Below are 13481 nucleotides of genomic sequence, written 5' to 3'. Positions count from 1 at the left end.
CTAGCACTGCGGTACTTCGTAAACCTCATCTCATTGAATCTTAATGGGATAGGGGGTGTGATCTCCATCTTACAGATTCAAAAAACAGAGGTTAAGTAACTTAAAATTGCGCAAGATGCTCTATAACTGTTGTCCTTTCCCCTATGCCACACTGGCTTCCCTTCAACAATTACTGCTAATCCTATTGCCTACACATTACTGAAAATTAAGAAATGAATCACATTTAACTGATGTATCAACTGAAATAGCAATTTCAATTTGGAGTTCCACTTTGCCCATGATAGTTTTAAGCTGGCCCAGTCCCTGCCCTAGAGGAGCTTTATAATTCTCATGTTTGAAAGTATCATAGGAACTATGTAGTTCTTATGCTGCGAAATCTGCATGTTTTATAAACAGAATCACAGTGGAATCTGATTAACCAAGAAAGTTTAAATGCTTTGTTCAAGGTTATATTGGTATGACCTATTTATTCACCTGTAACTTAACTCTTCAGCTGTGTACCTTCCACAGTTTAGAGTGACTGGGGAATTTGCATAGCTGCTGAAGAATCCATCATTCACACTTTTAAGATAGATATAAATGTGGACCATGTTTTAGGGGAGAAAAAGCCATAATAAGCACTTATTTGCATTTGCTCTCTGGATGAGAATAGTGGTGCTTTCGTACATTGCCAACATAGCTGAAAACTCCTTCCTCTCTGAGGATAAGCAGGCTATACTGAGTCCTGGAGGGACTATAAATTATAATACCTTCTGAACATTTCAAGGTATTACAGAGGTCCTGCAGAAACAATTAAGCCTGAGAAGTTCACTTATCCCCAGGCTGAGACACTTGAACTATGATTATTGGCAAAACTTGCTTCCTTTCTGAGTGAATTGCAATTTGGTGGACAGGGTGAGATGATTTGAGACATCTTAAATTAGAAGTTCAGTTGTGCATTTGTGCCTTTGGCTGGTGTCCTGGGTGGATTTCTTACCAATCGTTGTTTTCTATAAATCCCAAAATCTGCTGTCTCCACTGTGATTATATGTGAGCATAAAGCTTTGGAATGCTTCAGTTGGAATGTGGTTTAATTTGAATATGACTTAAAAGAACATATGATGATAGACCCATTTGGGTAGAAGAGGAGATAAATATTCAGGATATATGTGTGTTTATGTTTGGCCTGATGCTTTGTAAATTTTTACACCTTTCAGTTTCTTGAAAAAGGACCATTTTCTAAAACTTGCTGTGTGCTGGTACTCTTAATGCTCTAGAACGGGGTAGAAAAAGGTCTGAATTTAGAGTTAGGAATCATGGATTTGAATTGTGATTCTGCTCCTTAATATCTTTGTATCTTAGTTTCCTCACTTATAAGATGAAACTGTCCCAAATGAGTGACAAACTGGTTGTGAAGAGCAGATGAAATCATGAATATAAAAGGGCTCTGCAGCAGGTAGAACACGAACATTTGCAAGGATGCTGATTTTTAAAATGCCAATATCTATTTCCAAGGACCTCACAGTCTAGCTGGAGAGAAAAAAGTGATCCTCTGAAATGACAGAAAAACAATTATAGAGCAGTATATAACAACTAATGTGTATGGCAAAAACTGTAAGGGCTAAGGGATTTCATAGCAAGGGGAGATTGGTGGTAATAGAAGTGATCAGTAAAAGTTTCATAGGGAAGATGGGTTCTTTCAGGTCTCATAAAATGTAAATATTTTGGCTGGATGCTAGGAGAGAAAGCAGTAACATGAATTTAAGCAGGATTGAGATTGTAGCGAATCGGGCATATCTAAGAAGCAATAGCAGGGAGGCAGCCAGCTGTGTGCCCAGATGACCAACTATCGGACAACTTGAGAAAGTCAGATACCCTTGAAAGCTAAATCTGTATTTCAGCTTTTCTTTGAGTAGGAGACATTCTCATTGTGCATGCTTTGCCTTCTTCTTATTAGTCAGTGGAGATGATAGTAGTTACATAACTCAAGTTACCCTAGGCTTTTAACTAATGGATAGAACACTTGCCCTGGAAACAGAAGCAAAGTAAGCACATCTAGACCAGAAAGCATCTTTTTCCTTTACCCTTTTGGGTTATCCTTACAATTTCCCCATGTTAAATGTTCACATGTTCACTCCCTTGCATAAATCCTGATAGCCTCTGGTTTTGAGTGGAATCAGATCTGAATGAAGCTGGAGAGATCATATAGAGTAGCATTCTGCTTTTGTTAGGAACTGAGTTTAACCTCTGCTCGGATAAGGAACTGCCTTCTTTCCAAAGACTATATCGGACCAGGAAAGAGTAGCTGATACTGGAGCAACCCTCCTGCCAAAAGAAGAAAAAATTATAAAAGTTTATTTAAAACAACTGTTTACAGGCATTGTAGAGCAACTAACATAGTATTTGAGGGAATACCATTCCTGAGAGGAAGAAAGCACTTGGAATTGAGCTACATAGTCACTCTGGCATTTTCCCTGAGGGTACTTGCCAATTCTCTATCCAAGAGTGTGGGGTCCCAGCAGAAAGCCCAGTCCTACAGGGCTTAGAGGTTGGAGTTAGGGGCTATTAAAGTATTTGGGATCTGAAACACAAAATCCCAGGAGAAAGAAAACCACAAGGAAGAAAGTGAAAAATGTGCTTGTAATCTTCCCTTGGGGTATTTGCCAACTCCTAAGGTACACATGATCAGAGCAAGGCTCCAAGAATCCTTGTAAAAAGCAGCAGTTGGGAATGTTGTGAGCAATGCAGATATTTCAGCAGCCATATACAGTGCTGGTGAGAGGTTGGTATTCAAGGCCTGCCAAGGTAGAGGGGCCCTGGCAAATACAGACACCCCAGGCTTTAATTGGAGGCCTCAGAAGGACCACACTTTGAGCATAAGGGAAAGCTGAAATAAGCTAGCTCTGACACAACTTAAAACTGACCTCTGACAGGATTAAAGTGGCCTGACTGTACTCTTACACCTGCCAGAAGAATACGTTACACTCTTAGGAGGAAGATAATCTGAATCATCCAGAACCTCTACAGGTTTTAAACAGAATGTCTGCCATCCAATAAAAAATTAAGAAGCATGCTAAAATTGAGACCAAATGACCAAAATGAAGAGAAAAACAACAGATATCCACAGGTGATTCAGATATTGGAGTTTATTAGTCAAGAACTGACTATGTTTAAGAAAGTAGAAAAAAAGAAGGATACTTTCAACAAAGACATGAAATCTACTTTTGACAAGATCAAATGGAAATTCTGGAACTGAAAAAATATAGGAATGAAATTAAGAATTTAATACATTATTTAATAGCAGTTTAAACACCAAAGAAAAAGGGATAGAAGATTATTGAACCAGAAGAAAAGTTAGTAGAAAACACCCAGATTGAAGAGAGAAAACATACTGAAAAGAGAATAAGAGATACATGAGATATATTGAAAACATTGTGAAATATATTTCACATATATGTACATTTGGAGTCTCAGGAGAGTGCAACGGAAGTAATATTTAAGAAATATTGGTGAAACCCCATCTCTACTCAAAATACAAAAAATTAGCCGGGTGTGGTGGCGGGTGCCTGTAGTCCCAGCTACTAGGGAGGGTGAGGCAGGAGAATGGCATGAACTCGGAAAGCAGAGATTGCAGTCAGTGAGCTGAGATCACGCCACTGCACTCCAGCCTGGGTGACAGAGGGAGACTCTGTCTCCAAAAAAAAGAAATATTGGCTGAGAGTTTTCTAAAATCAGTGGAAAGCATCAAACCACAAATTGAAGAAGCACTACAGTCCTCAGTGGAATAAATACAAAGGGCCACATCTAGGCATGTCATAGTTGAATTACTGTAAGCCAAAGACAGAGAAAGCTTAAATGCAGTCAGAAATAAAAAGCATATTGTCTTCAAAGGTGCACCAGTAAGATTGACAGCTGGTTTATCAATGAAGAATTGGTTGAAACCAGAATACAATAGAAGTATACCTTGAATGTTCTGAAAGAAAATAATCACTCACCTAGAATTCTCTACCTATCAAAATTATCCTTCAAAAATTGTTTGGGTAAAAAGAAGCTTTCAAACAAGTAAAAAGAGAGAGTCATCCACTAATTCTGCAATGAAATAAATAAAATAAATTCTTCAGTTAGCAGGAAGATGATATGTGATGGAAGCTCAGATATGCATCAAGAAAAGAAAGGGTAAATACATGGTGAAAATTTACTTTAAAAAATAATGATGTCCCCAGGCACGGTGGCTCTTGCTTGTAATCCCAGCACTTTGGGAGGCCAAGGCTCGTGGATCACGAGATCAGGAGTTTGAGACCAGTCTGACCAACATGGTGAAACCCCATCTCTACTAAAAATACAAAAATTAGCCGAGTGTGGTGGTGCATGCCTGTAATCCCAGCTACTTAGGAAGCCAAAGTGGGAGAATCGCTTGAACCTAGGAGGTGGAGGTTGCAGTGAGCCAAGATTGCGCCACTGTACTCCAGCCTGGGTGACAGAGAAAGACTCTGTCTCAAAAATAAATAAATAAATAAATAATAAAAATAAATAAATAAAAAACATGTCTTGTGGGATTTAAAATGTGTAGATGAAAAATATTTGACAATAATAGCATAGCAGATAGGAGAGAGCTGATAAGTTATAAAATTGTTAGTTTGAGATGTAATATAATAAAGCAATGATGCTTACTGTAGTTGTTAGGAAAGCTACTCAATAACAAAAGACTAAATAACTAGCAACCTAATGAAGAAGAAAAATGTGGAATAATAATAAAAATTTTTTGATCAATTCTAAAGGTGAGAAAAAACTAAAATAACAAGAGATAAATAGGAAACAAATAGAATGATCATACATTTAAACTCAGCCATATCAGTAATGTAAATTAAATATAAATGGACTGTATTTGTAATTAGGAAACAAATATTTTTGGATGAGATAATATATTAAAACCCAGTAACAGATTGATTATCCCTTATCCAAAATGCTTGGGAGCAGAAGTATTTAAGATTTCAGATTCTTTTTTTAGATTTTAGGGAATCTGAAATGCTCCGATGAGCATTTCCTTTGAGCATCATGTCAGCACTCAAAAAGTTTTGGATTTTGGAGCATTTTAGATTTGAGTTTTTTGGATTTAGGATGCTCAAACTGTATATGTGTTTTGCAACAGACAAGCTTGGGACAAGCTTTGAGGGTAAAAATTTGAAATATATATTTATAAACTTGAAATACATATATGTGTATATAAATAAATATACACACACACCCTACACAATCCATAGCCACACATACAGGCAGACAAAAATCAATAAGGATATAGAATATTTAAACAAAATTATACCCATCAATTGCAGAATATATATATTTTTAAGTCTACATACATTATTTATAAAAATAAACAATGTGCTGGGCCATAAATCAAGTTTGAATAAATTGTAAAGTATTGAAATCACATGTGTTCTCTGACCACAGCACAGTCAAAGTGCAATCAAAGTAGAAATCAGTAACAGAAAGATAAATAGAAAAAATAAAAATATTTAGAAATTAAACAATATTCAAAGGAAATTAGAACTTTTTTGTCTAAATGGTAATGAAAATGATATGTAAATGTGCAGGGAGCACTTAAATAGGACATAGCGGGAAATTTATAACTTTAAATGCATATATTAGAAATGAAGAAAGGTTGAAATCAATGATCTAAACTTTAATTTTAGGAAGTTAAAAGCAAGATTAATTAAATTCCTTCAAAATAGAAGGAAATAATAAAATAAGAACAAAAACTAGCAAAATAAAAAAAAGTAGGATGTGGAAAATCAACAAAATCAAAAGTCGGTTTTTACAAAAAGATTAACAAAATTGATAAAGCTCTACTAAGACTGATCAAGTACAAAGAGAAAACACAACAGTATCAGGAATGAAAAGAGATGTATTACAATAGATTCTACAGGTGTTAAATGGATGTGAATGCACAGCTTTATTTCAATAAATTTAACAATTTAGATGGAATGAAGATATCCCTTGAAAAGCACTACTTATGAAACTGACATACACACAGAAAAACATGCATAATCCTATGGCTATGAAAGAAAATTAATCCATAATTTAAAATGTTCACACACACACACACACACACACACACACACACACACACACACACACACCAATCCACCCACCCACCCACACCCTTGCCCAGATGGCTTCTGTGAGGAATTCCTCTAAAACCTTTCAGGGAAGAAATAATGCCAACCTCGCATAAAAGTTCTCAAAGAACAGAAAAAGAGAGAATAGTTTCCACCTCATTTTGTAAGGCCAGCATAACTTTGATACCATAACCTGACTTAGATATTGCAAGTGTTGAGCAAAACAAATCAGACACAAAAGGGTAAATACTGTTTGATTCCATTAATATGAAATTCAAGAGCAGACACCACAATTGTAATCAGCATAATGGTTACTCTTAGAGGGGTGAGATACTGACTGGGAAATAGCATGAGGGAATCTTTTGGAATGCTGGAATGTTCTATATCTTTATCTGGATACTAATTATAAGAGTATATACATATGTATAAATCCATTGAGCTGTACACGAGATTTGTGCACTTTACTGTGTGTATGTTATATAAGACAAAATATTATACACTCTGCTATAACACATCAATAGTCTCATCATTACATAATTTATCTTCTATCTTAATTGAATCCAATGTGCATTTCACTTGCTAACATTTTATTTTGACTGCATTTGATAAATGCAAACTTCTGATAGTAGCTGGCTTGAACAGCAGGGAGCATTTGCCCTAGGTACCCCCACCCCTACAACTTTGAGAATAAAGGAATTAGCTAAACCCAGAGTTGACTGTGATGGAGCATCTAGTTTTCCCACTCTGTCTCACTTGCTTGCTCACTTAAAACAGCATTGTTTTCTTTATAGGCCCGGTGGTTCTGGGAAGCGTACTTCCAGTCAATTAAAGCCATTGCCCTGGCCACCCTGCAGATTATCAATGACCGGATCTATCCATATGCTGCCATCTCCTATGAAGAATGGAATGACCCTCCTGCTGTGGTAAGTGAATTCCAGTGCTAGCCACGTGAGGCATGGTCCAGCTGTCAGGGTGGGTGGAAGGAAAATGTACTACAATTGTAAAGGTTATTTAAATTATAGCTTTCTAAGATGAGAGTGTGCTTTTTATACTTGGGGGCTGATAAGGGCAGCGTAATTTTGAAACGCTGACAAGAGTGAAAAATACGGAAGCAGCAGCTTCCAGTGTGTTTTAAATGTGCTTAGAAAGACCATCTGTTTATTTTTTTGCAGAGATAAGTAAGGAGGCATGGGTCTTGTTGGAAATCAAAGACATCCTGGTGACTTTTGCAATTGTAATGCTTAGAGCTTTTGAAAAAGTTCTATAAGCAACTTAATAATAATAGCTTGTATTTTGAGTGCTTACTCTCTGCCAGGGACTGTGCTAAGTGCTTTACATGTATTACTTCAATCAATATTTCCAACACACTGTGAGGAAAATAATAAGCAGAAGTGATCTAGAGGCATTACGGATTGCTATAGTCATTTGCTCACAATTGTGGCAGAGGCCTCTAGCTATTTCCAGCAAAGAGATGGAGCGGTCAGAAGCTGTTCTTGGGCTTTCTTCCTTGTGTGAAGGAATCATAAGGCACATGTGTCATTGTAGAGACTGTGGCAGTGGCTTCTAGACACACCTTCTTTTTCACTGAAAATGCCTGAAGTTCTGGAGCTGGAAATTACTACTTCCTAGCTGCTCTGAAGTGGACCTGGCTGTCCAGCTCACAGACCTCAAGGCGTTCCTGTAAGAGAACTAGACTCTTCTCCATTCTTCGTTCTAATCGTCTCTCTCTTTCTGACCAGCCCTCCTTGTCTCCTGATTCTACCTTTTATTTTATTTTTTAAAAATTATTATTATACTTTAAGTTCTAGGGTACATGTACACAACATGCAGATTTGTTACATATGTATACATGTGCCATGTTAGTGTGCTGCGCCCGTTAACTCGTCATTTACATTAGGTATATCTCCTAATGCTATCCCTCCCCACTCCCCGCTCCCCACAACAGGCCCCAGTGTGTGGTGTTCCCCACCCTGTGTCCAGGTGTTCTCATTGTTCAACTCCAACCTATGAGTGAGAACATGCGGTGTTTGGTTTTCTGTTCTTGCGATAATTTGCTCAGAATGATGGTTTCCAGCTTCATCCATGTCCCTACCAAGGACATGAACTCATCTTTTTTATGGCTGCATAGTATTCCATGGTGTATATGTGCCACATTTTTCTTAATCCAGTCTATCATTGATGGACATTATTGCTATCATTGATTCTACCTTTCCTTTCTTTCTTTCTTTTTTTTTTTTTTTGAGACTGAGTTTTACTCTTGTTGCCCAGGCTTGAGTGCAGTGGCGTGATCTCAGCTCACTGCAACCTCTGCCTCCTGGGTTCAAATGATTCGCCTGCCTCAGCCTCCCTAGTAACTGGGATTACAGGCGCCCGCCACCACACCCAGCTGATTTTTTATTTTTAGTAGAGACGGGGTTGGCCAGGCTGGTCTCGAACTCCTGACTTCAGGTGATCCACCCGCCTTGGCCTCCCGAAGTGCTGAGATTACAGGCATGAGCCATTGCGCCAGGCCCCGATTCTACCTTTTCTAAATAGTGCTGTATATGGCCACCTGATTAATCTTCATATAGGACCATCCTTTTCTCTTTCCTTTCCTGCTTCCCTTCTTCCTACTTTCATCCAGCCTTTTTGAAATGGTTACTGGGTTTTAGGTACTCAGGTGCTGAGAATACAGAAAAAAGAAAACAGTTCCTGCCCTCAAAGAAGCTCTCCACTAATTTGGGAAGCTAGCAAGTAATGCCGTGAACATAGAGGTCCTGTAGTGGAGTGGTGTACTGGGTGCACAGGGGACAGGCATCTCTTCTTGCTGGGACACTTCCTGAAGAGGGAGCGCCCGAGAGGAAGTCAGTATGTGCATATGGTTAAAAACAACAGCAAACATCTCTATGTTTTGCTTGAGGTGAAGTTTCCTTCTATCTCCTCCTTGACTCCATTACCAAAGGCAACATCTCAGAATGTTACCATTCATATATAAGCATAATTTTGTAGTTTTAAAACATATATGGGATTATACTATACTTATTTTTCTGCCTTTTTTATTTCAGCACTAGATTGTAGACTTATTTTTGTTTTATTCTATATAGGTCTACTTCAGTTTTTTAGGATGGCTGTATTAGTATTCAATTGTTTGGGTATATCGTATGTAATAGATCTATTATTGATAGGTATTTAGACTGCTTTCTTTTTTTTTTTTTTTTTTCCTTCTTTCTAACAGTAATACAAGGGCATACTTTCATATGTTTACACATAAATATGTGAATATATCTACAGAATTAATTCCAGCTAAAAAACTGCTTAAAGAAAATACATGTTGGCCGGGCGCGGTGGCTCACGCCTGTAATCCCAGCACTTTGGGAGGCCGAGGCGGGCAGATCAGGCGGTCAGGAGATTGAGACCATCCTGGCTAACACAGTGAAACCACGTCTCTACTAAAAATGCAAAAAATTAGCCGGGTGTGGCAGCGGGTGCCTGTAGTCCCAGCTACTTGGGAGGCTGAGGCAGGAGAATGGCGTGAACCGGGGAGGCAGAGCTTGCAGTGAGCCGAGATCACGCCACTGCACTCCAGCCTGGGCGACAGAGCGAGACTCCATCTCAATAAAAAAAAAAAAAAAAAAAGAAAATACACATTTTAAATGTTGATAGATATTAACAAATTTCTCTTTCAAAAGACTATATTAATGTATAGTTTCACAAATAACATTTGGGTGTTCTAGTTCTCCATGCCTTCAGTAATGCTGGGTATTTGAATTTTTTTGCTCATCTCATAAGTGAGAAATGGTCTTCATGTGTATTTTTCAAAGCAAAGATTGATAGCTTTGTTGAGTTTTCTCAGATAATTCTATTTGTATTTTTATTGTTATCACATTGTACTTTTAGATTGTTTTAGACATTTATTTGTTCAGTGGTTATTTACTGAATGCCTGCCTTGTTCCAGGCAGGGTGCGTGGTACTTTGAATGAACAAGGCAGAGGAGGAGCCTTGCCTTTGGGAAACTTACATTACAATGGATCTTTCTATCTAGAAGAAAGATTTGTCTTTCTGGTAGAATTTATATGATGTGTGTGTGTGTATTTGTGTGTATATATATCTCCTTTACAAGTCTTGGTAAATATTTCTTAGATTTAAAATTTTTTCTTATGCTCTAATGAAAGAATACTTTCTGACCTTATAGTTCTCAACTGGTTACCATTTGTATACAGACACATTTTGACTTTTGTATATTAATTTTGCAACTATTCTGTTACTGAATTCTATAGTTGGACTTTTTTTACTTGATTCTCTTATATTTTTTAGATATACAATTATATCTAGAAATGCTAATTTTGCTTCATTTTTCCAGTATTTGAAACCTTTATTTTTTCTTTTATCTAATTGCATTGGCTAGTACTTCCAGAACAATGTTAAATGGTGATTTGAATGTTAACAGAAAAGGGTAGGTATTATCTAGTCAGAGAAAGGAAGAAAGTTAGATTCCATCCAGAAGGAACAACAAATTCAAAGATATAGAGGGACAGGGGAGCTTGGTAGTTTAAGGAACGTCAGAGGGTTCACTGTGGCAACAGTGAAGGAGGCTTGGGAGGAAGAGGCAGAGGATGAAGTCTGGAGAGGGTCCAGATCACAAAACACCGTGTATCTTACATAAGGCATTGGAGTGTTATCTGTGAGAAACAAAAAATCACGGAAGCCTTTTAAACAAGGGAGTAATGTGATAAGATTGCATTTTGGGTCAGTCTCATCTTAGTGTGGAGGATGGATGATGCATGGCAGTGGGACCAGACTGGAGGCAGTAGACTGTTTGAGAAATCCAGATGAAAATTAATAGAGGACACATTTGAGTGGTGTCTGGAAAAATGGACTATTCTAACTGTTAAGTGAGGGAGAAGTTCAGAAGACTGAGGTTTACTGTATAGTTTATCCAGATAGGGAATTTGGTTGCATGAGGAGTCATGGATGAGGATGGTATTGGCGTCCAAACTCAGTCTAAGGGCAGGGCCCTCCACAATCTACCTTTCTTTCTTTTTTTCTTTTCTTTCTTTCTTTCTTTTTTTTTTTTTCCCCTGTTCTGTTTCAGAGAGTTCTAGATTTCTGGCAGCACAACTCAATCCTTCCTCTGTGTGCCCCTGTTTTTCCTCCTCTGTGCCTTTGTGGCTGCTAGCCTTTTCCTTGGCACACCTTTCTTCCCCATCATCTGCAGATTTATACAGGCTTCAGTGGCTGGCTGGTAAACTCCTTTCTCCAGGAGGTCTTCCCAACCCCTTCAGTAGGAAGTAACTCTTAGAGCATGGTACCTGTGTTTCTTTTCCATCACTTACCATGTGTATAAGTGGAATTTCCTGTAAAGTTTTAAGCACCTTAAGGTCATTTCTGACCTTGGTGTTTCTCATAATACCTAGGACAACTTAATTCAGACAGGAAGATCTTGATATATAAAGGAAAGAAAGAGGGATGGAGAGAGGGAGAAAGGGAAGGAGGGAGGAAGATTGGCATCCTAGGACTTGAGCCATCTAAGACACATCCTGCTGGGAAGGTGGGGTAAGTGGTAGATTGTTTCTCATCTGTATAGTGGTTGTAAGGAGAGTAACCCAATGACTTATCTAAGATCATGTAATGGCAAGTTGTGTGAGCAACTGAGAACCCAGGTCTTCTACCTGCAGATTATCTTGAATTGCCATGGAATTATAGGGGAGCCCTTGAACCTCCTCTGAGCTAAAACGTTACTACTGTTCCAAGCAAATGGTACAAGCTTGAGATGAAAAATATTTCATCTGTTCCTCTGCAGGAGAATTCATACTGGTGCAGGAGAATTCATAGAGAATTCTGTCTGGTCATGACCCAGACAGGAAGTGCAGAAATACTGGGACTTTATCCTATACTTTTATCTAAAGCTCTAAGAGATGTTTAATAAAAATAAAGAGTTGGACTTTAGTTGTTTTTTATAAGAATATAGATAGGCTAGGAAAAATAGAATATGACATTTTGCAGTTTTGAAATAGATATGTTTTAATTCAGGACAGAATGGTCAAAGTGCTAAACTCTTAACAATTTGAGAAATAAGCATAAAAAGCATAAATCAAGGTATATAACTGGGAAATATATTCTCTATATATTTTTAACTCTTTCTTAAATAATCCTTTTTAGGATACTTTGGTATTTATCACATTTCTAGCTCAGGTGCGAGAGCCCTGATTTAAAGCAGTAGGTTATACATTTCTGCATCTTCAGTGAAAACAACTGATGGGAGGCCTGAGTAGCGATGGTTTATTTATAGTTAACTTCTCCCCTTCCCTCAGAAATATTTAACCTACTCTAGATGAGATTACTATGAGCCCAACCTGCAGGGGAGTCTCTTCTCTAGATTCCATCAAATTTATGATGTCTGACACTCCGAGGTGGGAGTAGGCGTGGATCTTGGTCAGTAAATCAAAGGGTGGTCTGGGGTTTTCAGAGATACACTCTTAGGGTCTCCAGCCATGCACAGAGCTTGCTCAGACTGGAGAAGGAGAGGTGAGAGTTCAGAATCATATTTTGGCTAGATACAGCTGCCTTAGTTTAATGTAAAAAGAAGAGGGGGGGCCTATGTGTGTCAACGATTATGACAGTGAGAGGTGGTCTTTCAGAGTATTCATGTCACTAGATGCTTTGTCACTCTTATCTGTAAAACTAGGGTGATGACATTATCCACGTTGCACCACACCCTCAGAACCTGAAAAAGTTTGACACAGCAAAACTTGGACGTAATGTTAACATAATAGACCTATCTAAATTGGAGAAATTGACCCTTTGTTTTGAAAGGAATTCTAATTTATCACCAAGTTAAAGTTCTTTATGAGGGGAAGCATGCCTGCTTTTATATTAATTGTCTTAACTGTTCATGTTAAGGCTGCCTATATTTTTATGCCTTTTCTGTCCCTTCGTGCTTTTATTTTTCTCTCCTTTTTGCAAATATCAGCAAAGCTTTATCATCTCCCTAAATATCCTATATTACTTCTAACTTTGGTGCCATTTCTGGTCTTTGGTGCCATTTTACTTCTGGTTCTCTGCCAGATGTGAACATATGCAGGAGGACAGACACTGAGACAAGTGAGCTTTAAACTATGAATTCATGTGTCACCAAAGTTATATCCTCTCAGTGACAACTTTTTAAAAACTAAATGTAATATAGTCTGAAAACGATGTAGAGTGGAGTGTTTTCCCATGTTATTTTTCTATGATGTGATTTGAAAGATTATACTCCATCTTATCAATGTTATAATTTTATTTACATTTTTGATAGACAGTTTTTTTTTCCAAGTTTGCTATCATAGGTAACACTAATAAAGATACCCCAGATTTTTCTCCTTTCTGCAATTACCTTACCAGATTTAAAACAAAAGGAAAAGAGAG

General features: G+C 37.8%; 1 protein-coding gene across 10 annotated transcripts in view; it reads left to right on the top strand.

Moving 5' to 3' along the window:
• The window catches only part of EXT2 (exostosin glycosyltransferase 2), a 198752-nt gene that overhangs the window by 77718 nt on the left and 107553 nt on the right, over positions 1–13481 (top strand). For all 10 annotated transcript variants that reach the window (XM_077963091.1, XM_077963089.1, XM_015114420.3 and 7 more), the window contains one exon: positions 6890–7021. In XM_077963091.1, the coding sequence (XP_077819217.1) occupies positions 6890–7021 (132 nt within the window). The remainder of the gene's footprint in view (positions 1–6889; positions 7022–13481) is intronic.

This window comes from Macaca mulatta, chromosome 14 (genome assembly GCF_049350105.2).
Source record: "Macaca mulatta isolate MMU2019108-1 chromosome 14, T2T-MMU8v2.0, whole genome shotgun sequence".
NCBI classification, from domain to species: domain Eukaryota; kingdom Metazoa; phylum Chordata; class Mammalia; order Primates; family Cercopithecidae; genus Macaca; species Macaca mulatta.
Note: the sequence above shows the minus strand (reverse complement) of the source record. Positions and strands in the feature narration are given on the sequence as shown.